This window comes from Salvia hispanica, chromosome 3 (assembly GCF_029641045.1).
Source record: "Salvia hispanica isolate PSC_SH4W2 chromosome 3, Shi_PSC_v1, whole genome shotgun sequence".
Lineage (NCBI taxonomy): Eukaryota > Viridiplantae > Streptophyta > Magnoliopsida > Lamiales > Lamiaceae > Salvia > Salvia hispanica.
In genome coordinates, this window is record NC_142694.1 from 44,745,516 (window position 1) to 44,768,673 (window position 23,158).

General features: G+C 32.6%; 2 protein-coding genes and 1 long non-coding RNA gene across 7 annotated transcripts; all 3 read right to left on the reverse strand.

The window, feature by feature from the left end:
- Positions 1 to 453: 453 nt before the first annotated feature.
- LOC125216135 (mechanosensitive ion channel protein 10-like) lies at positions 454 to 5,576 on the reverse strand. The gene is made up of 5 exons (XM_048117769.2): positions 4,459 to 5,576; positions 1,719 to 1,842; positions 1,349 to 1,642; positions 906 to 1,108; positions 454 to 829 (listed from the first exon to the last, which is right to left on the reverse strand). Exons 1-5 carry the CDS (start codon positions 5,559 to 5,561, stop codon positions 580 to 582), a joined length of 1,974 nt encoding a protein of 657 aa, XP_047973726.2. The 5' UTR covers positions 5,562 to 5,576; the 3' UTR covers positions 454 to 579.
- Positions 5,577 to 9,204: 3,628 nt separating this feature from the next.
- On the reverse strand, positions 9,205 to 13,115 carry LOC125216263 (putative methyltransferase PMT21). 5 transcript variants are annotated; one of them, XM_048117932.2, is made up of 8 exons: positions 13,020 to 13,115; positions 11,818 to 12,121; positions 11,585 to 11,733; positions 11,298 to 11,493; positions 10,782 to 10,992; positions 9,996 to 10,671; positions 9,840 to 9,917; positions 9,205 to 9,761 (listed from the first exon to the last, which is right to left on the reverse strand). In XM_048117932.2, exons 2-8 carry the CDS (start codon positions 12,097 to 12,099, stop codon positions 9,539 to 9,541), a joined length of 1,815 nt encoding a protein of 604 aa, XP_047973889.2. In that variant the 5' UTR covers positions 12,100 to 12,121; positions 13,020 to 13,115; the 3' UTR covers positions 9,205 to 9,538. The 5 variants fall into 5 exon arrangements, with proteins under 5 accessions (XP_047973889.2, XP_088923970.1, XP_047973888.2 ...); XM_089067844.1 differs by having other exon boundaries at positions 13,060 to 13,111; XM_048117931.2 differs by lacking the exon at positions 13,020 to 13,115 and adding an exon at positions 12,805 to 13,000.
- A 4,421-nt stretch (positions 13,116 to 17,536) lies between these two features.
- On the reverse strand, positions 17,537 to 18,278 carry LOC125203524 (uncharacterized). Its single transcript, XR_007173386.2, has 3 exons — positions 18,079 to 18,278; positions 17,831 to 17,995; positions 17,537 to 17,620 (listed from the first exon to the last, which is right to left on the reverse strand). It is a non-coding gene; the product is annotated as an uncharacterized LOC125203524 (long non-coding RNA).
- Positions 18,279 to 23,158: the final 4,880 nt, after the last annotated feature.

The window sequence follows — 23,158 nt, forward strand, 5'->3', positions numbered from 1 at the left end:
GTACCCAAATAGCTCGAAAATCCAAGCAGTTAGGCCCAAACCCAAACGGGATAGTCCGATTGACATCCCTACGTAGGACCATACTATGTGAAAGATGTCAACGTGATCTCTTAACTTCCTTTTCATGCAATGTTATACATACCAAGTGATCTCAATGTTCTTTCAAGAAAAAATGGGTATTTATAATGGTCATGAGCTGAAACATTTTCTAAATTATACTAGTAATATTGTTGTGTTAAAAATATACTACTACTATTTAGCTTTTTTTCCTACATTATATTTACTCCTCTTGATGGTATCTAAGGAAGATATATTATGTTCAAATTCAAAATTTGAATTTTCCTTATCAACAAAATATATAGTTATCTTTTGCATAAATTTTAAACTTCCATTAGTTAAAATTTTTCTTTTATGGATTTTAAAATGCGCAGAATATTGGACTATAATCAGAAGTGAACACCATGCCAAATATTTATCTCTAAACTAATGAAGATTTGGTACAACGCTTAGAACTGAAGAAGTTGTAGTTTAAGAAGATAAATAACTAATTAGCCCTGCCTTTAGTAGAGGATGTTTCAATTAGTAGCTGATGTCGACTTGCGTGAGATGAATCTCCTGCGGCAGAAGATGATATTTGAGATTGAGGTTTCCGAAGATCTTCTTCAGCTCGAGGAACAGCTCCGTTATCCTGATGTTCCGGTCCCCGTAGTTCTGATGGTTGATGGTGTGCTGCACGCATAAGGCCATCTTCAGCTTGTCCAGATTTTCGATCTCCTTCACTATGATCGAATGCTTCGGGTTCCAGTAATTTGGCTTGCTCTCAATGTACCTGCAGAGTCATCGAAAGCGGCCTCATTGTCGTACTCTTGAGAAAAACATATTAGTATGACGGTTGAGATTCTTACGTTTGTATTGCTTTCTTCAGTGTTATTATCGTGTCCATTGGTGTGGAGACGTCGATGGTGAAGTTGATGGCGTCGCTCATCTCCGGGCTTCTGTAGAAGTTGCTGATCGGTTTGGTGATGAGGACTGAGTTCGGATAGTAGATTTTCTCGTTGTCGTAGCGAAGGAACACTGTTGTTAGTATGTTCATCTCTTCAACTATCAGCTGCATAAACATACATAGTTATACACGCGTTGGGAGTGGTTCAGTTGAGAACTATCTTAAAATGAGAACTTATAATGGGCAGCACAAAACATATCAGTTGACAACACAATATATTTTGTGCTGCCAACAAAATATATTTTGTGCTGCTGACAAGTTCTCATTTTAAGATAGTTCTCAACTGAATCACTCGCTACACACATTAACTCATCATTGATATTGAGATGTGTTTTGGTGCGTTACCTGGACACCATCAATGACACATCGGTCACCTATGTCGAAGGGGTGCATCACAAACACGAAGACAATGGACTCGAAGACGGTCTTGCACATGTTCTGGAACGTGAAGCCCACGAGGAGGAGCTGCGTTATGATGAACGCTATCACCTTGGTCGAAGCCAGCCCCATCACTAGGACTGTTATGACTACTATGATCATGCTGACAATGGCACTGGCTATTTTGTGAAGCTGCTGGACTGCTGTTTTCGTGTCGTTTAAGGAATGTGCTAGAGACTTCCGTTCATAGTAAGCCCGGACCTATCAATGACAGCACCAATGAATCTAACTGGTGAAAACAAGAATTCGAACTTCTAGAAGCGTAGAGAGGGCTTACCACCCAGTTTCTGAAGGCGGGTTTGGAGATCTTGCCGGTTTCAACCGCGCCTTCGAAGAGGGGGAATATGGTATGAATCTCAACTTGCTTCAAGAATCTCATCAGATCATCCTCCTCAATGTACCTACATAGAACAAGTATAAAAAATTCCATCACTTCATTAATCGTTAGTACAATGTTCATATACTGTTTAATTAGTTCTACATAATCATAATTTTTGTATTGTTTCACTATTAATCTGAGACTTCAAATTCATTCAGGTTTGTAACATATAGACCAATCAAATATAAATTGGCCATCATAATGAATGATTAATTATATGTTTTGCAATTAAAAAACCCTAAGGTTGAATGCATTTTGTGTTGTGTTAGTGTACTTATTATCAGCTCATATTTTTATTATAGTACTCATAGAGATACTACTATATAACATCATTACTCAAACATACATATACATACATATGTATAGAAGATGGGTTCATTTCAGGACTTTTAATTCTTAAAGTCAGACCACATAACTATATCAATTCACAAATACTTTAGTATCAACATATCAATTGAGAACTCAATATCAGTTCGTAAGTTCATGAATATGAGTTCATGATTTAATTAAGCTCAATATCAAAGAACCAATATTAATGTAGTAGTGAACTAATATGACTATAAATGGAGGTGCAAAATTGGAGACAGTAGGAATATATAGTACTAGATGACTAATATGAGTGCTGACAAAAATTTAGTGGGAGGGCCATGTATCGAGTGAGGATGTGTGATGTTTCATGACTATGTAGGTTAGTGGTGAACTTACATGAGTTTGGTGAAATGTTATAACGTACAACAAGACATGAAAATTGGGACCAAAGTGTAAAAATAAAAGTGATGGGCTTCTATAGTGGAAAACAAAACGTGACAATATGATATAATGAATTTCTTGAAATTAATGTGTAACATCTCTCAGGTAGTGCTATCCTGGATTTCTCAGCTTCTTCTGTCAATCACTTTCTCTCTATATTTTCACATATGTGTTTAAACGGAATAATAAAGACAAGCATGCTTGTATATCTTGGATAATAAATTAGAGGCTGTCACGTTGAAGGAATTTTGGGTGCGCATTCTTAAAAGTAATGAAGCAACATATTTCAATAGTCACAATCAACACCCACAATTAGTTTGTACGGTCAAGTGGATTCACAGTATCACTATTGCAAAATTATAGTCTATGATTCCCGTGCCTCTAAATCGATTAATATTGCTGAAATATTGGAAAAAAGTGCATATGACAGCTCACAACCACAAACTATTGTCTCCTCCCCTAGTCAACATATTTAATTAGTGATGCATGGGATTCATTAAAAAAGTCAAACAATTTTTTAAATTAAATTGGTCAAATGAAACTTCTAATAGAGTCCGTAGCAAGTATTTTTTTTATAAAGTAATCAATATCCAAGCTTATAAAGTGCGAAACTAGATGAGAATAGTTTGAGAAGACATGTTACACATCAAACATCTCTTAGGATGCCTTCAATTTGATTGTAAAATTCTCATGAGCATTTTTTTTTTCTATCACACGTTCCAGAGAAGAAAAAATGAAAATATATTATCACATCAATATCCTATAATAATATGCTAGTACTATATTATCATAATTTGTAGATTTTTTCTATCACAACACCTTCCAGAGAAAAGAAAAAATGAAAATATATTATCACATCAATAACCTATAATAATATGCTAGTAATACTATATTATCATAACTTGAAGTGAAAATAAGGAAAAAGGAATCTGTCCAAGAAAAATTACTATTTCAGGGTTCTTAAAATAATATATATACTCCCTCCATCTCAGATAATTTTTTCCATTTTTCCATTCGAATCCGTCTCATATAATTTGTCTCATTTCACTTTTTTACCATTTTTTATAGTGAATCACATATTCCACTAACTTATTTCTACTCACATTTTATAAAACTACTACTTCACTAACTTTTCAACTCACTTTTCTTAAAAATAGGATCCACATTTCACTAATTTTTTAACTCACTTTTCATTATCTTTCTTAAAATTTGTATCCGCTCAAAGTGAGACAAATTATTTAAGACCGATGGAGTACTAGGTACTACTCAATAAGCAGTCATAAGAGGTGATGAAATGGAAATAAAATGGATTCCACTTCAATAAAACTGCTTCCACTTGTTAAGACAAATACATCATTATATATCTATCAAATCTTGCATCATGCACGCGTACAACTATTGATAATTACCTTAGAATTTAGATATAGTATAAAAATTGTGTATACTTATTTATATTAAATTCGGTTATAATTAGTTACAAGTAGCTAGTCCGATAAAGAATTGGTATAATAAGACACAATTATTAGGTTTTGGAAAAAGATATGGAGCATGTCCTCACGTTCAATTAGCCCTAATATTACTAGTTTAATACTCACTCGGTCCACAAGAAAATGCATTCTTTTCTTTTTAGCCGGTCTCATGAGAATATGCACTTTTCAATTTTGAAAATTCTTTCTCTCTAGTGAGGTGAGACTCATTTCCCACTAACAATACTTTAATTACTTTTTCTCTCTACCTCTCTCTTATTTCATTAATTTTGCATTAAAACCCTTGCCGAACCCAAAGTGCATATTCTTTGAGGACGGAGGGAGGTATGACTTTGACTCTTGAAAATCCTAAAATAACAAATTAGGACGTTATTTTGTGGACGGATAAAATAATTACTTACTTGGCCCTAGGTTTAGCAACATGCTTGAAGATCCTCTTAGCAGAAGCCATCGCCTCCCATTCACTCGTGATCTCCGACTCCGTCCCTCCGAACTGATCCACCGTCTTCGAGATAGTCGACAGCCCGAAAAACCTCACGTAGTTCACCAGCCTCTTCACGCTCCACGCCGTCGCCGTGTTCTGCATGCTCAGCTTCCTCAGCTTCTCCATGTCGATCTTCCTCGTCCCGTGCCTCCTCGACAAAACCCTCCCCACGCTCCTCTCCCGCGCCACCGCCACCGCCACCGCCGCCTCGTCCATGGGCGGCCCCGAGAGCGTGTCCAGCACGTAGTGCTGGAACACGCTCTCCTTCATCCGGTCAAAGTAGGTGGCCACGTGGAAGGAGGAGGCCAGCACTTTGACCAGGATGATTTTGACCAGCCAGACGGTCGCGGCGATGAGGATGGCCACGAGCGCCTGGAAGAGCTTTTTAAGGAGCTTGTTGTTCTTGTGGATCCTGGCGTTGAAGATGAAGGTCCACGAGAGCAAGACGAGGCCGAGCCACACGCAATTCTGGATCGATTTTCGCAGGCCGTAGACGAAGTAGAGCACCTTCTCCCGCAGCATGAAGTTGCGCTCGACGAGGAAGACGGCGACGCGGATGATCCAGCCGGAGACGAGGCGGCCGCTGAAGGTGACCAGGATCATGAGGCACCACCGCCACAGCTCGAGGCCGCACGTGCGTTTTTCCTTGAGGGATGAGATGGTTAAGGAGAGGACGAGGCACGTGGTGATGAGGATCAACAGGATCCACTCCATTAGGATTCTCCACCGGATCTTGATGAGTGAATTCTTCTTCTTGTTTCGCCTGCTCCTTGAAGGGAGTGCCACGTTGTCGCGATCCTCTTCTTCGTCGTCATCGTCTGAGGTGAGGAAGGAGTCGCTGTCGTCGGAGTTGGGGGTTTCGTTGAGGGTTTCGAGGCGGGAGAATTCGTTGAAGCGGGATTTGGGCTTGGAGAAGCTTAAACGACGTAGTTTGGTGGCGTCGGAGGAGTGGGACTTGTGGTTTTGATCGTCCCCTAAGTGAATGACATGATGATCGGAAGATGGTGTGTTGTCATCCATTGTTTATTGCTCTAATTTGTTTGTGTGTGTAGTATAGTATGATGGTTTAGTCATGCTTTATATATAGGGAAAGTTATCTACAATGTGGAGTACATCTTCAATTATCATCACGTGTCCTAAATTGTTTTATACTCCCTCTATCCCACAAGATTATTATGCACTCTTTCCCTTTTAATACGTCGTCCCATGAGAGTATGTACTTTTTAATTTTGAAATTTTTTTTTCTAATAAGGTTACTAATTCTATACTAACAATACTTTAATTATTTTTTATTTTTACATTTCTCTTACTTTACCATTTGTGTACTAAAACCCGTGTCAAACCAAAAGAGTACATACTCTTATGGATTAGATGGAATAGTAAATAATGGAAAATTACTAGAAAAATCATGATACTTGGTAAAATCCTGGTAAGTCTACAACTTTGGAAAATACTAGTCAAAAGTATTACTCTATCTATCTCCTAATATATGTGTTCCAATTTGACTCGTCATGAGTTTTAAAAAATGTGAAAAAGAATGGGTGGAAAAAGTTAGGGCTGAGTGTGGATTATAGTTTTATATATTAGTAGTTACTTATAATAAATGTGAGTAAAACTAAATTAGTACTCCATCCGTTCCAAGGAAGATGACCCCTTTCTTGGGCGATACGAGATTTTATGTAAATTTATTTTGTGTGTTAAGATGAGAGAGTAAAGTAAGAGAGAGAGAATAAAGTAGAGATAAAGTTGTTTCATTTTAAGTAATGAATCATCTTAATTGGGAAAAACTAAAAAGTAAAGTGAGTCATCTTCAATGGGACGGATGGAGTATAATATAAGATTCACTATCAAAAACAGTAAAAATAAAGTGAGATAATTAATAAGGGATAAAATAAAATGAAAAACTGAGACAAATAACGAGAGATGAGAAGAGTATTAAATTGGACATTTTTCTCAATTCTCATCTTTTAATTGATGGAAAGTGCGTATAACAAGAAAAGCCGAAATCCATGTTTTTTTTTAAAGTTTAGATATCACTCATAAAAATAAATTGATTTTTGGTATAAAAAAATGTTAAAATTATAATACTAACCGCTTATTTTTAAAAGTTACATAATTGATTGAAATTTGTCCAACTTCATGGTTTTTGTGCAATTTGCCCTTCAAATAGTATCCAAATTTTTTATTTTGTATTTTAATACTTTATCTCTCTTAAATGTTGAAAAATTAAATCGTTAGTTTTTGCTGAATATATCTATTTTAACTAAATAAAATGAACAAAATATTTATTGAGTTTTTCTTTATTATAAGAAAAGGATAAATGTGGATATTTTTTGGATGCTTAATTATAGTGAACTGATTTTATGAAGTCAGCACAAAGTCACAAATAAACAGCCAAGTAAGGAAAAAGTAAAGTTTCATCGACTTGAATTTTTAGGTATTACTATTTGGATTTTATGTGATATTTTAGAATGCATGCAATATTTTGGTAGTTTAGATATTTTTCCCAATAAATATATAGGAATATGAGGATGCTCCGCATACTCTAATTAATCCTTCTTCTATTATTTTGTCCAAATTCCAGAAAAAGAAAAAAGAAGTCGAATCTTTCAAAGTTTTAACTAAAGTAATGAAACCAATCTCTCAAAGTTTGCATTTAATTTCTCGTATTTGCACTTTCTGAATCTATAATGAAATTTAACTAATTTTCCCGCATCTTTCTTCGTATATATATATGGCTAATTGGTAGCAGTCACCGTAGCCACACTAAATAGCTAGGAGACTGAATGTACCAAAAATAAAATAAAAACTATATATTTAGCAGTCAGACATGGAAAAAATGAAGGAAAATTAAAAAAAAATACTAACTAAAATAGTAAGAGAAAAGAAGAATTTTTTTTAAATCCACAAGAATCTGCTCACGAAGAAATAAAAAATAAAATATAAGATCTATTAAAAAGAAAACAGATTGAGAGGACACTACAATACAAATATTGTTTGTGCAACAATGTGATTCAATTCATATGAGGTAATACTAGAATACAACTTAAAACTTAAAGGCTAAACTGTCGGAAATATCATAAAGTTTGGCCAATTTATTATCAATCTCACAACTTTAAAATATAGCTAATTAGGAGTATATCATAATTTTGACATTTTTCTTAATTATCCATTGACTTGAATTATGAGAAATTGGGTATGATTTGAAGGCCAAAATACATTAGTCTAATTTATATTTTTCAGACTTAAATCTATGATTTTGGTGAGTGGTGTACAAATATGCTTAAGTCATAGATTTTGGCTTACACGTCATACATAATTTTAAAAAAATCTAAATCAATGAGAAAATTAAGAACAATGTCAAAATTATAGTAATTTACTATACTATAATTAAAAGTTATAGAATTAGACCAGAATTTGATCGCATTTTGTGATTTTCTTTCAGAAGTTTGCCTTACTTTAAAATGGCAAATAGTTTTGTCTCTAAAAAGAGAAAGGTGAATTATATAATTGGAATGGACAAAATCATTTGAGTTGTATACCAATTACCAACACATAAGAGATACATTGACGTATCCAAATCCAATGTATCGGTTGCGCGTTTTGCTAAATTTTGGTTTGGAAACAGAGATTTATGGGAAAGTAGTTCAACTTTAATTCCTTATTTAAAGCGCTCAGCATTTTTCATTCACGGAACCAAGCTTACCTAAATACTTTATTCTCCACATGTTATTCTTTTTGCAAAAAGATACTACAATTTAATTCATTCATTAAATGTTACTCACAATAAGTTCAGATATTAATGCATGAACCAAAAAAATATTAACATCATTCCGTGGGGAAATTAGGCTCCATTTGTATAAGTTGCAACTTGCAATGGGGCAAATAAGCTCACATTCTAGAATATTTCAATCATTTGATAAATGTCTCTTTTTATAAGGACCACTTCTCATGTTCACTAGTACTAGTGTTAAAATTACCACACAAGCATAATTCGTAAGTAATACTCCTATCCTAAATTGTTAGCTATCAAAAACTTTACTTGGAGGAGGCAGCCTAACTGTGTATGAGACTCTTTTATGTCTCATGTTAATCGATTCGTATTAGTTAGATTAAATGAGTTATTTTTTATTTTTTTATTTTATTTTTACTTCAATTAATTCATTAAATACAATTTTATTAAATAATACATGCTGAAAAGCATAGACTAGATTAACTTGGGACGAATGAATTTGGTGGTTTTGTAGTGTCATATAACAAGGATTTGATTCCAATAACACCTTTTAGATTACCACGTTTACATGATTTCCATGTAGTATTGCTTATTTTTTTGATAACTGATTTTTGAAATAAAATTGAATAGATATTAGATACTTCCTCAGTCCTATATTACTCGCACTTTTCATTTTAGATCATTGATTTTTTAGTATAATTAAATTAGTATTTTAAATATAATAAAAAATTAGTTAATAATAAAATACTTAATTAACTCTAATATATTAATTAAATATCATAATTCTTACTTAAAATATAAATAGGTAAACAGTATGGACCACCACTTAATACTCATAATCGACACAAACAATAGATACTCCCAAATAACGATTAAATTAAATATTGGAAACTAGATGGAAATAAGGCTTGGTTATTAGAAACACTAGAATTAAAGAGTTTCCAAATACTCATTAAGATACTAAAAAAAAGTTTGTCTACCGATTCCCACTTCCAACACCCTCAACACATTTCCCAGCTTCAAAGGGGTGTAGAAATAGATGCAAGGAGAGGAAGAATAAGAGATACAATCCACCTTGTAAAAGAATATACGTATATATTAAAAAAAAACTAAAATATTAGAACTTGTTATTGAATGAGCTAGTTCTCCTCCTCCTTGGGTTGAAAGTTATGATCAAAATGGCAGTGTAGAACTCGTCTTTGTGTGGATAAATATAATGCCCCCAATCTCTGTATGTAAATATGCTTCCTTTGATCCCAAAATATCACCTTGAGCTCTGCTTAGATGAATACCACAGCTTCTTCTGGCAAATCAAGATCTTCTCCTGTTCCGATCCGTATTCCGTTTCCTCCTTCCGACAACCCCATTTCATCCCTTTAGCCAGTGTTTCCACAGCATCCACGAAATAGCTCGATTCCCGGATGATAGCATACCCGTTGGGACGCAGAATCCGGTCCATCTCAAGCAGAACATACTTCATCTCACACCTATATAGGTGCAACAAGTTTAACACTAATGTAACTCAAAAAAATGATGAAATTCACCCCGGATTCGACTTTGCATACCTATGGCTCTCAGCAGTGAAAAGGCCATCGAGGTGAAGAAGATCGTACGTACGAGGATAAGTCGAGAAAGCTTCACACCTAAGAAAAGGGCAGATCATCATTATACATGGTTAAAAGATGAGTATTATGATTGTAGAATGTGAATGGTATCTTTACCAGTCGTGATAAGTTCCGATCAGTCCTCTGTCGTAGACGACGCCAAGTGTGTTGGAAGAGTAGGAGGAGACGGTATTCATCACCCACAATGGAGCATCGATCAAGGCAGCAGCGAAGCCTCCATAAAGAGTGTTCATGTCCATGACATTTCTGATCGTATCAGTTCCTATTGCAGGGACCAACTTCTTGTAGTGCTTTGCCCTCGTCTTCCATTTGCTGTCGTCGTGCTTGAAGGCGCCATCGCTGCCACCACGGACATCAGAGACACGCTCGGGGGCAGTGTGCAACCGCTCGGGCCATTTGGCAAGGGAATTCAGTGCTATCTTCTTGTACTTCTGGTCAGGAACAACGACACAGGGCCGGATGGGAGTGTACCAAGCCGAGTCCGGTTCAGTACCGTCGTCACACTTGGGGGGGTATGTATCCGGGGTTTCGAGCTTCTTGTAGCAGCTACTGTCTGATAACTTCTGCCAGACAGCAATGTCATCTTTTTTGTTGTACAATTTGAAGCACATTGATGTTAGCAGCTCTTGCAACTTCTCGTAATTTGTTTTCTGGTCTTCGATAGTGGTATTCCATCCTCTCCAGTGGTTCTCGTAGTTTACTGGTGGGCCGGAAAGCACCCAGAAACCACCAGGCCGGAGGATACGGTGCACCTCCAAGAGGTAGATTCCACCTAAGAATGATAGTAGGTGCAGTGTTCACTCACTATGTTCAGCTAAACAACAGAAAAATGGATGCATTTAAAGGATGGGGCAATGGAAAACGAAGGAAATGGTGAATTACCAAATTCAGTCCATGGAATGAGGCACCGAGAGCAGTGTGCCATGTCAAAAGAGCTTGAGGGGAAGGGAAGTCTCTGTGTTGATATGATGCCCAGCACTGCAGGAATTCCACGTTCGAGAGCAAACTGAACTTGGGCTTCGTGGTTATCTCTAGGGGCCAGAGAAACTGTGAGAATACCTCGGTCTAGTAAATCACCACCCCAGCTAGCCACCTAACCGAATCAAGCAAGAATAGTTAGACAATTTCTCAAGCACAAATCATCCACATTTCCTGATCTTGCTGGTGTGATTGCTATAATGGGGAACACTAACTGAATGAAACAGAAAGACTTGCATCTTGTTACATTTATGAATGACACGAAAAGACTTTATGAAGATCAATTTGTTGATTCTGAAAGGCAGAATTGAGATATAATTACAACAATCTTAAGCAACTAACTAAGCAAGAAGATTGATAAACCAGACACGCTACATACTATGGCATGGATGCTTTTGAAGCATATAAAGTCGAACTCACCCCACATCCGGTATCAATGGCTGTCCGAACCGTCCCATCTTTCATTCCTGGGATCAAGTCCTGCATCTTATCAACATATTCACTGACACCGTTGGGGAACATAGTGCCACCGCCAGGAAAGAGGAACTTCTCCCCTTCCTTCTTCAACCAATGCTGGTTCGACTTTTGTTTGTTGATCCAGTCATATGGCACATTCCTGAGACGATCCAAATATCAAACGTATCAAGTTTCCTACAGATACAACATCATAAACAGCTCTGAAACAAAATTTTGTTGCTAAATAATACCTGTACCAACATTCGTCCTTGCTCTTCGGCCATCTAATAGGCAACTTATAACCATCCGGAGGCGGGACTAAGCACTCCTTCTTCTCAAACACAGGAGGGCAATGTCGCTCCATGAATGTAAGCCGATGGAGGCTGAACTTCTTCCACCTCTGCAAAAAAAACCTTCACAATTTCACAATGGCATTCCCAATTATGAATTATCAAAATCTCACAAAATAGAAAATGAAAATCACCCTAGGATCCGTGCAAGGGGTGTAATCTTGGAAATCAGCAGGGCATTCGTCGAACTTCACAGCTTTGATTTGCAATGCCCCTGCAGCTGGAATCACAGGCTTTTCCTTCGGATTCTCGGCCGCCTTAGCAACCTCGTTAGTTGCATACTTGTCCTTCTCCGAACAGAATATCCCACCCAAGTAGAATGAAAATCCACACAGCACCACAAACATTATTGCCATGGGAACTTTCCTAGAAACCTTATCATGCTGATGAATCGGCTTCCCATCCTTGTGCTTCATTACCTCGAGAATTTTCTACACACTGCATGAGTAAACGAAATCAATGATCTGAGAAATCAAAATCAGCATCATCACTGAATCCTCTGAACCATAATATATGCAAAAAGATGACATTATTATGATAAAACTAATAAGCAACACCTCATCTATGCTATGGATCTTTAACATGTAATACCTTCTCAAACAAAATCCAATGTCAGAGAGAAACAAGAAAATTTTTGCTGATCCAACAATGGTCAAAGAGAAGCCATTAGTTTATGAACTGACTTTAAGCCATGAATAAAAAAACAAGAATATTTGAAAGCAATGGAGACGCTTTAGACTTTTATGTGCTTTGCACATGATATTGGGCCCAAAAGCTTTATGAATTCAGCCAACTTAACAAGGGACCCCTCCACCACTAATTCAGAAAAGGAACAAAATCCATCAATCTCACCTAACTGTGTGAACATGAACATACAAAATCAAAGGAGAGAAAGTGAGTGATGAAAAGAAGTAGAAACAGCTAAAGTTGAGTTTTTCTGTTGTCAAGGATCACTCTCAGCCAACCAAAAGCAGAACTAAGTGACAAAAACAAACCCGATTGAGAAGGGCGAATTAGTTAATCACACCCTACTGATAACGGAAATCCCCTAAAAAGATTCAATCTTTACATATAATTAACAAATCTTTCACTTCAGATTCACCAAAAAGTGCAGTGCCCACCTCAGATCTGGTGGTGCAATGTAGGCTAGTATTTTCCCAAATCAACAAAAATACAGAAAGGAATTGCGAAAAAAAGTTTGGTCAATTGAGAAAAGGGAGGTGTCTAAATAGGTAATGAGAGAGAGGGAAAGAGCAGTGAAGTGAAGAGGATGAGGTATGGATGTGGGCTCACAGCATCACAAGAAAACAGTTAATAAGATGCATGTGAACATTACATTCTCTGTATCTAGCTTGGAAAGTGTTTCTAGTTTCTACCAATGTCTTTCTCCGTCGTCGCCTTGATGATTTTCTTGCCGTAATTTTATCCGGGGACCAGGAAAATAATTTAAAGCTTTGCTGCTGATTTTGGGTGGAATTTTCGTATTTACTGTTAGTGAGGGTGAAATTGGTCCAGTGAGAGGATTCCACGTGGCGTAAGCGTTGAAATAGAACTGTTCAAATGGATTGGGATTGCGCCGTCGGTAGGCTTTTTTGCTGAAATATACGTATATTGGATGGGACCCGCCACATATCCCATTTATTAGCCGATCAGTTAAATCGTTGCGCATTTCTGCGTCAAATTTTATAAAATGTTACTTTGTGAATTAATAAAAAAAAAATTAAAACAGAGATGAAAAATTAAAAATGATACTAACTCTTTTGTTTTTCATGTTTGAGGTAAAACTTTTGGGCATGAAGTTTAAGAAAGTAATGTTGAGTGTGTTAAATAAATAGATAAAAGAATAAAAAAATAGAGAAAATAAAGTAAGATAGATTAAATAAAAAAGAAAAAAAAGTCTATATATAAAAATGACATAGTAAAACTTCCTGATATGGAAAAAAAATTCATCTACAAGGAAATGAAGGGAGTACTCCGTTATTTCTATTTTAGGAGTGATGTATGCTGCTTGACTGCATGTGTATGCCAATGTGGGTGAGTAATTTTCAGCTTATTTATTATTGTACTATCATTTAGGAGTAGTATTTTATAATCATGCTCCCTTCGTATAAAATATGGACACTTACATTTTATTTTGTCCTATAAAAATAATTTTATTTGTATTTATGAAAGTTCTCTCAAGCTCATTACTAATACTAGTATATTAATTTATTTACTCCTTCCAACCCAACTTAATAGGCTTAATTAATTAGGGCACGCGTTTTAAAAAATGTAATGAAAACTGGGTCGAATAAGTTAGTGGAATATAAGTTTCACTTATATATATATATATATATATATATATATATGATTGTGATCCATTGAGATTTTTTATACTAATTGAGAAATGAGATGCAATATCAGCCACTCATTTTTATTAAACTAGTTTTCCACCCGCACGATGCGCGGTTCCATGTATATATAAGTATTTTTAACTGAAAAAAGTTCTTTAATTCCATATAAAGTAGGTGGAGAATAAAATAAGAGATAGATTTACTAAAGAGGAAAATGACTCATTTATAGTGGGACATCCCGCCCAAAAAGAGAATATGATTCGCTTATCTTAAGACGAATGAAGTATGTTACTTTGAAACACATTAATTATAAGGGCCTCATAGTAGGAATACATCGTTGAAAGTAAGACGATTTAATGGCTTTTTTCACCAAGATATTGCATTTTGTATTCAATTTATATCAAACTTTATGCTTAAATTGCACCAATTTATACACCTCTCAAATTTTATAGAGTTAAATATATGAAAACAGATTTATAACTATTAATGATTAGCGGACAACTATATATTATCGCAACAAATACATATTAAGCCTAGCCCATTATAAAAAACTTAGCATATACACCAAAATATATGGTGAAAGTGGCGATGTTGAGCAAGCGGTTGTCGCTTTCACCTTACACAGCACAGGCTTGGCCTCTTTCGGTCGACCCCATTAATTGTCTCTGCCTCACGCTCGATCTCACTGCGACATACTTCTCCGGCTGCCATCTCTAGCTCCATCTCGCCCTCGATTGTTGCATGGTCTCGCTAACACAACTGATCGATTGCTATGTGGCCTCTCTATTCTTAAGAGCCTTTGAAATTACATTTTTGTTCGAATTTGTTGTGTGGGAGAATGCTTAAAGATTTTGGCTCTTTCTTGGAGGATTAGCTATTTTTTTCCACGGCAGGTAATACACAGATACAAGCCTTTCTTTCAACCCCACTTACAATGCGTGAGAAAAGAAAATTGTGGCGTTATCGATGGAATGCACACTCTATTTCTGAATTTCTTTTCAGAGCACATGGCTCAAAAATGAGATGATCTTACATCTAATTGCCTGGTTCAGATTTCACAATTCGAGATGTAGAGAAGCTCTTTCTCTAAATTATTGGATGCCAAATCTATCTCTATTTTTTTTATTTGGGTATTTGATCACACTTTGCATCTATAACATACTTTGCATCACTTTCTATAAATTGATTTGCAGCTTTATGTACTCCATTGGTTGACATCCATTTATCATCATCATTCATATTTTTTTATGAGCTATATATATAAATGTAATTTCTTTAAAATAATTTTATTGACTAATGGTTTAAGAAATATAAATGCAATTTTGAAAAAATAATTAAAAAAATAATTATAAGTTTCTTGCTAATCTATAATCTATAATTCATAATATATCTATCTGTGATCTATAATTTATAATCTATAATCTATGAACATATAAAGCAACAGTTATTTTCGGAGAAAGTTTTGAGAGGAAATCAAAAAGACTTTCCGCCAATTTGCAAAAAGAATTGTATGATTTTTTTTTAATTGTATTTTCAAAACTGCATTTATATTTCTTAAAACCATTAATATGAAGTATGTAGAATTGAAAATTATGCAAAAATGTATTGAACCATGTGTTTTAATCCTTTTTATGTCATTAACCAATGGTTTATTTCTATCTCACATGTTAAAAAGTCTATAAAGATTGGCTCAATGTATACATTTGCCTTTTATTTAGGTTTTGTGCAAAACTTCTTAAAGAAGCTATATAATTAATGTAACTTTTGGACTTTTTTATTATCTTTGATTGATTGTAAATCATTCAATCAATCAAGCTTTTATTGCGTATAATGGACAATTTACATTTTTGCATCGTATATATATAAGAGAACCCTAAAGAATGATTATAATATTTTAAGATATGCTTAATGTTCATCCAACTCAACTATACCTTTTTTATGATTTATTAGTGACTATTCAACCACACCATTATATATTTATTTTTATTATTTTTTTATAATATTATTATTACATGAAATATTTATCATTGAATTGATAAAAAAAAGTACCATAAATAATAAACTAAAAATTATAAAATAAATAATAAACAACATAATAATTGAAATGCGAAATTAAAAATACATTATTGGTCCTCAAAACATAGTATGAAAATTAGTAATAGTAATTGTGAACAACAAATAAAACTACAACCAAAGAAGAAGGATTATATGTGGAGAATAGAGGAGTATTTTTTTTAATAAAAAAAATATAGCAAATGCGGTCTCTATTTATAGAGGATGAAAAATTATGAATTTTGGTGTAATTTTTATTATTGTTTAATATAATAAATAAAAGATAAATGGAAATTTAAAAAAGTATTTACCAACCAACCAATGAGATTGTGCCATTTGTTATATTGATTTATTGATTTATTTATTGACTATTGGTTTATGGAGTAGCATGTTGTTAATCACATCAATAACACATCTTCATATTTTGTATGTGTATTGTTCAATAACAACCTATCATGTCATGCATCTTAAATTAAATTTCTATAATACATGCTAAAAGATTTATAAGTACAATTTACTCAAAAAAATTCCTAAAACTGAGTAGGAAAACAAAAATTCTCACAACTTTGACTTTTATATATGTATATGTATAGATAGATGTATAGATTACATCAGCTCTTGATTCATCATTCTGGGATTTCAGAATAAAAAGCACATATATTATTTTGAGAACGGAGGGGTATATGCTTATATTTTCATGTACTGAATGATTTATGGTAAATTGATATATAGAGCATGCTAATATTTTAGAACTAATGCAATCACATCATTGAGTAACTTTTGGGAAAATAAATATGATATGATTGCATGCATCATGCAAAATCTATATTTGTATTGATCGATACATGCAAACATATTAAATTTGAGACTATAAAATTTATTAATGAGTAACAGCAAATGCAAAGTAAGTTTTCAATACACATGCTTAATTCAAATTAATAAACATTAAATAAAACTAAATTTATGAATATTAAAATAAATATATCCGAATTTATGAATAGAAATTTTGACAATAGAAAATGTGACTAACTTGTGTCATTTACTAAAATAATATTTTTTTCCCAAAAACTTGTCAATCAGCACTAAATGCATTTGGGGATTGATAAGTAATTACACTTTGCAAAAACATAATTCACTAATTAATGTTCCTGCTCTCAAATCAAATCATCTTTCAATAAAGCTAAATAAATATTCCATTCCATATAGTATAATTTATTTTATCAATGAAAAGTTGAAAATTCAGTCAATCAGTAATTAATGCAATTGATGGCACAAAACACTTAATTTTCTTCTCAATCTACTCAATATATAAATCTCAACACGGGTAAGTGGATATAATATGATTAGTTCATTCAGTTGTGATATAGTATATACAAATTCTGAAATAGAATTTTATAGCAGGCTAGCAGCAGATTATGCTACTCATTGAATAAATCATAATTTTCTTCTACAGACGGTTGGTTTAAAGACAACTGTGTAAATGATGCTCTTCTTTTCGATCATGTGAATGATACCAAGAAGCTTTCTGTGAGAACAAACTACCTGGAAAACTCTGAAGAATATAAATTGTTAATATAGGATATAATATCATTTTTATACTGTAGGTAGGATGAAATATGTAAATGGAGTAATAGATAGGGAAAAAAAAAGTAAAAGCAAGACAATAAATAAATTAACTAATAATAAAATAATCAAACAAAAAATAAAACACAAAAAATAAAACAGAAGAAATTTAGATAATATGAGATTTAAGTAAACAAACCAGTTCATATTGCTTTTCCTGTCATTCGTATCATTTAACCTACAATACCTGCAAAAGCATAAAAATGATTAGTTTTATAAATTGGAAGCAAAAGTAGATAGTAGAAGATTCATGATTGCAAAACCAGTTTACAGAGCTTTTCATTTCTCATGGCGATCAATTCCACTGCAAAATAATCAAACATAAATACGACCAGTAGATCAACCATAAACAAAAAGATATTTAGAGATAAGAAAGATGACGCTAACCTCTTTAGGTGATGAATTCACCTGCAATATATGCCCAAAAAAGTACGGTAGATCAACAATAGAAATAAAGATGGTTTAGAGAGAAGAAAATTAACGCTAACCTCTTATGCCGATAAATTCACTTGCAATATTTACAAAAATATAATCGTTCATTAGCTCAATAATAAAAAGAAAGAAGATTTAGAGAGAAGGAAATAATCGGTAGAAAAAAAATGAAAGAGAAGAAAAATGATTGTGTATGAATCCGTGTCTATGCAAGTTGTTTATATATAGAAAAACATGGGGGTTTATTTTCAACTTTTTTTATCTCAAAAAATGGTTTTGGCTCTCAAAAAACCTTGCATTGGAGAGGATCCCAATTTGAGAATTCCCACCAAAGCTCAACATGAGAGAGTTTCTTTATGTAAGAACGATTTGATTGATTGTTAGTATAGAGGCTAATCAACTTTGCTTTTTTTCAGAGTTCATGCCATTAGCTGCTGGATTCAGCAGGTAAAAGAAACAATTCTTGAAGGTTATTTATTAACCTTTGGTTGAAGCATGTAATTTTTTAAATAAATAAATTAAAATAGATAAATCTCTTCAGCCAGTTTGGCGGAAACTCTTGTTGTTTCCCACAAAAAAATCCTTGCTTTTATGGTAGTAAAGATGTAGATATAGATTGTATTGATTATATTCCATAATTATTCATATTGAACAACAAAAAAGACAAAAAAATTATACTACCAAATAAGAAGGATTATATGCGAAGAAAAAAAAGATCTTTTTTTTTTATCAAAACTATAACAAATGTGGTCTCTATATAGAGGATGAAATATTATGAATTTTAGTATAACTTTTATAATTTTTTAATATAATATAGAGAAGATATATAAATTTTAAAAAAATATTTATCAACCAATGAGATTGTGTCATTTATTACATTGATTTATTCATTGATCATTGATTTTATGGAGTAACATCTTATTACTCATGTCAATCACACCCTCCACATGCTTCTATCATATCATACATCTTATAATAAATTTCTATAATATATACTAAAAGACTTATATAATATAGTTAGGGGTGGGTAGGTACGGTATACCTTACCGAAACCACCATACCGTATACCTTACCGTAAATACGGTAAGCGAAAAAGTCATACCTTTACCTTACCAAAGTTTTCGGTATACCGAACTTCGATATACCTTATTTTCGGTATGACGAATTTCCATACCAATACCGTATCTCATTTTCGGTATACCGTACCGAAGTTCGGTATACCTTACTTTTACAGTATACCTGACTTTCAACATCAATTAAAATAAAAAATTAAAGTTTCTAGAATATTATTTATATTTTATAATTTTAAAAATAAATTAAATATAATGTATTCATAATTATATTTATATTTTATGATAGATTTTATAATTTAAAAATATATAAAATATATTTTTATATATAATTGTGTTTATATTTTTGTGGTATATACCTTAGTTTACGGTATATACCTTAATTTACGGTATATACCGAATTTCGGTATGCAGCGGTATACCGCGGTATTTGAAAATTCATACCGTTACCTTACCGGAATCTTTCGGTAAGGTATCATACCGTACCGAAAGTCACGGTATACCGAAAATTCGGTATTTTCGGTATTTTTTCGATACGATAAGGCCGGTATTTCGGTATTTCGGTATTTTTCCCCAGCCCTAAATATAGTCAAAAAAAAAAAATTCATGAAACTGAGTGGGAAAATGGATTGTTTGGTATTTCGCTTTTATGTACGTATAGATAGGGAATTATTATAAAGAAATGACAAAATAAATTAAAATAAATAAATAAAAGTCATAAGTTGCAATATAAAATACAAATAATCTTGGAATAATTTAAATTTTGGGAATTAGAGAACATTTCATTCTCATCATCCATGGTGAATAAATTCTTTGAAAAAAAGAGAAATTATAATACAGAAGAAAGATTATACATAGAGAAAAATAGATATATTTTTTTAATAGAACTATAGCAAATGTGATCTCAATTTGTAGAGAATGAAAAAATATGAATTTTGGTATAATTTATATATATATATTTAATTTAATATATAAAAGATATTTGTATAATAAATAAAATATTTATTGACTAATGAGATTATAACAAATGGCATAATCCCATTGGTCAATAAAAAAAATTGAGAGAGAGACCACTTGATCTTGCTTTATCCAATGGACAAAAAGAGTGTGATTTGACAAATTGACATCTTTTATTCTCTATATCAAATCAGTCATATATTAATAATGTATATTATATGCTAATACAATTTTATAATATAGTTATCAATATTTTATGAAAGTGGGCGGGAAAATTTCCTTGCCATGTACTCTGGCTTTATATATTTATAGATTATAGATGAGTGGTCCAGATTTTTCCACATGAAAATATCTTTAGATTAATTAATTATGAAAGGGCAGAATGGTAGTAGTAAATTTTATTCAATAAATACTTTTTTAAATTTTTAATTTTAATTTTTTTTTTAATTTTTTTTAAATCTTTTTATTTTTTTAAATTTTTTTTAAATTTTTAAATTTTTATTTTTCAACTACATATACAATTCATGTCAACTACACACATATAATGTCAACTATGTGTACAATCCATGTCAACCACACACACAATTTATGTCAACTATGTGTACAATCTATGTCAATTACATATACAATTCATGTTAATTACACAATATAATGTCAACTACATGTACAATTCATGTCAAATAGTATTTATTGAATAAAATTGTTGACATTTGATGTGTAGTTGACATGAATTGTATATGTAGTTGAATTTTTTTTTTTTAAAAATAATAAAAAATTAAAAAAATTAAAAATAAAAAAATAAAATTACAATTATGCCCCTCTGTTGACATAAACTACATGTTGTTGACATTTCACAAATATTCTGGATGAGTGGCTAAGATTGTATTTCAATTCTCAATTAGGTTGATAAATCTCAACCTAACAAGACCCTATATATATATATATATATATATATATATTACTTTTATATCAAAATGTGAGTGGAATAAGTTGGTGTAATGTAAGACCTATTTACCACTTATGGTAAAAGTAAAATATGACTCTTAAGTTGGGACTGGTGGAAATGAAAAAACAGGAGTACAATTTACACCACTAGAGCTTATCATTAAACACTAAAGATAACGTGATGAACACTATTTTCTAACACAATTTTAATTACTATTTTCATCATCTCTCTTTATTTATCAACCATGCATTAATTCTCACACCGTTCCAAATATTCTTTTTTTTTTCGAACGAGGAAGTATGACGAAGTAAATGGGGCAAATTGTAAATTTGGTCAAGATCAAACCCCATCACTTATATAAATAGCAATCATATAACAACTTTGACATAGTATTTCTTTATTATCTCACTTGTTTAGATTTGAGAAAAAATTATGTGAGTGGTATACAAATCTGCAAAAATAACACAGATTTCAACTTCAAAATCATAGAAGTACTGCACAATTCCCCCATTAATCTAAATTAATACCATGACAATTGATTTTTTTTTTATTTTAAATTCATAAAATTGGCTATTTTTGAATGTAATAAGAGAATTTGATCAAAGTTGATCATTACTAACAATTTGCCAAGTAAATATCTCTAAATATATAATGCCACAATGGAATAATTAATTTGACATTTACCTCATCATTGTACTATCCTTCAATAATGATATGAAGTGTATTATTAATTTATTATACCACAGTAAATGCATCTAAATATAGTATTCCACTTAGCAATATGTACTATGTCTCCATATACTATCGTCACAAATAAAACGAAATGGAACAGATTGAATATCTTGAACATCATGCATAGTATTTAGTCCTTGACGGTGCTGCAGATAAATATTTAATGCTAATCACCAAAATAGTAAATTAAACGAATTCTGTTATCATGACCCAATTCATAAATAATTCCTTCCCTTTATTAATATAGTTAGCATTTAGTGCCCTCTCCATGTTCGCTTCACATGGATTTTGACTTTTGTTTAATAACGTCTTTTGTGGAGTATTTGTTTTTTTTGTTTTTTTTATCTCCTTTTCATATCACGATTTGCTTTATATAAAATTAATGCCAAATTTATTCTTCTATAATTGATAAAAAAAATTGATACGCTAAATGTTTTGGCTGAAGACAAAAATTCACGAAGATCGTATCAACACAAAGGGACCAGTTTTAAAGAGCTTTTGGCTTGATGTTTTTCCTCTTTGGTCGGATTTTTTTGTGGGATAACATTATCACCACAACTGTGTCTATACATTAATATTCCAAGCAAAAGAGCCACGATTCATATATTCATATTTCACTTTTTTATTCACATATTCCTCTTGCACTAATTAGTACAACCGAGCCACAATTAATTGATTTTACGATAATTTGCTAAATAAAAGGAGAGACGGAGAAGAGAAAACTATTGTTATATAAATGTTACTCGCGTTGCAAATAAAAATAAATAAAGGTGAACAAATTTGCCCTCTTCTTGCAAAGAATTTGTCTTCCCTAGAATATCTGTATAAAGGTGAACAAATTTGCCCACAATTAATTGATTTTACGATAATTTGTCTTATTTACGCTTTCCCTTTTGTTTAGGTTTGATGTGGGGTTTGTTATAAATGTATATAAAAGAAGTTTTGCATCACCGACATCATTTGTTAATTTCATACTACTATACTTTTTTGTCTTTTTTTCTAGTACACTACTTTATTCTTTGCTCGGCCATTGTCACACTTTAATTATACAGCTCAAGAATTTCCTCCCTTTTTGTAGTAACTTGATAATTAACATCATTGGATCTATCATTATTTTCCGATGGTATTATATCCTCTATTTTAATTCTCAGAGTTAATTTATATTGAAATAAATTACTCCATAAGGCATTTTTTCGAATAAACTTCACAATTCACATCGGCAAGAGTTGACTTTTGACTACATAATCATCATTCAGCAAGATTCGACAATTATATATTTTATTTTAATCCATATGGCAAACTTGTGAAGTTATTAAGTTCCAAGGGTGGC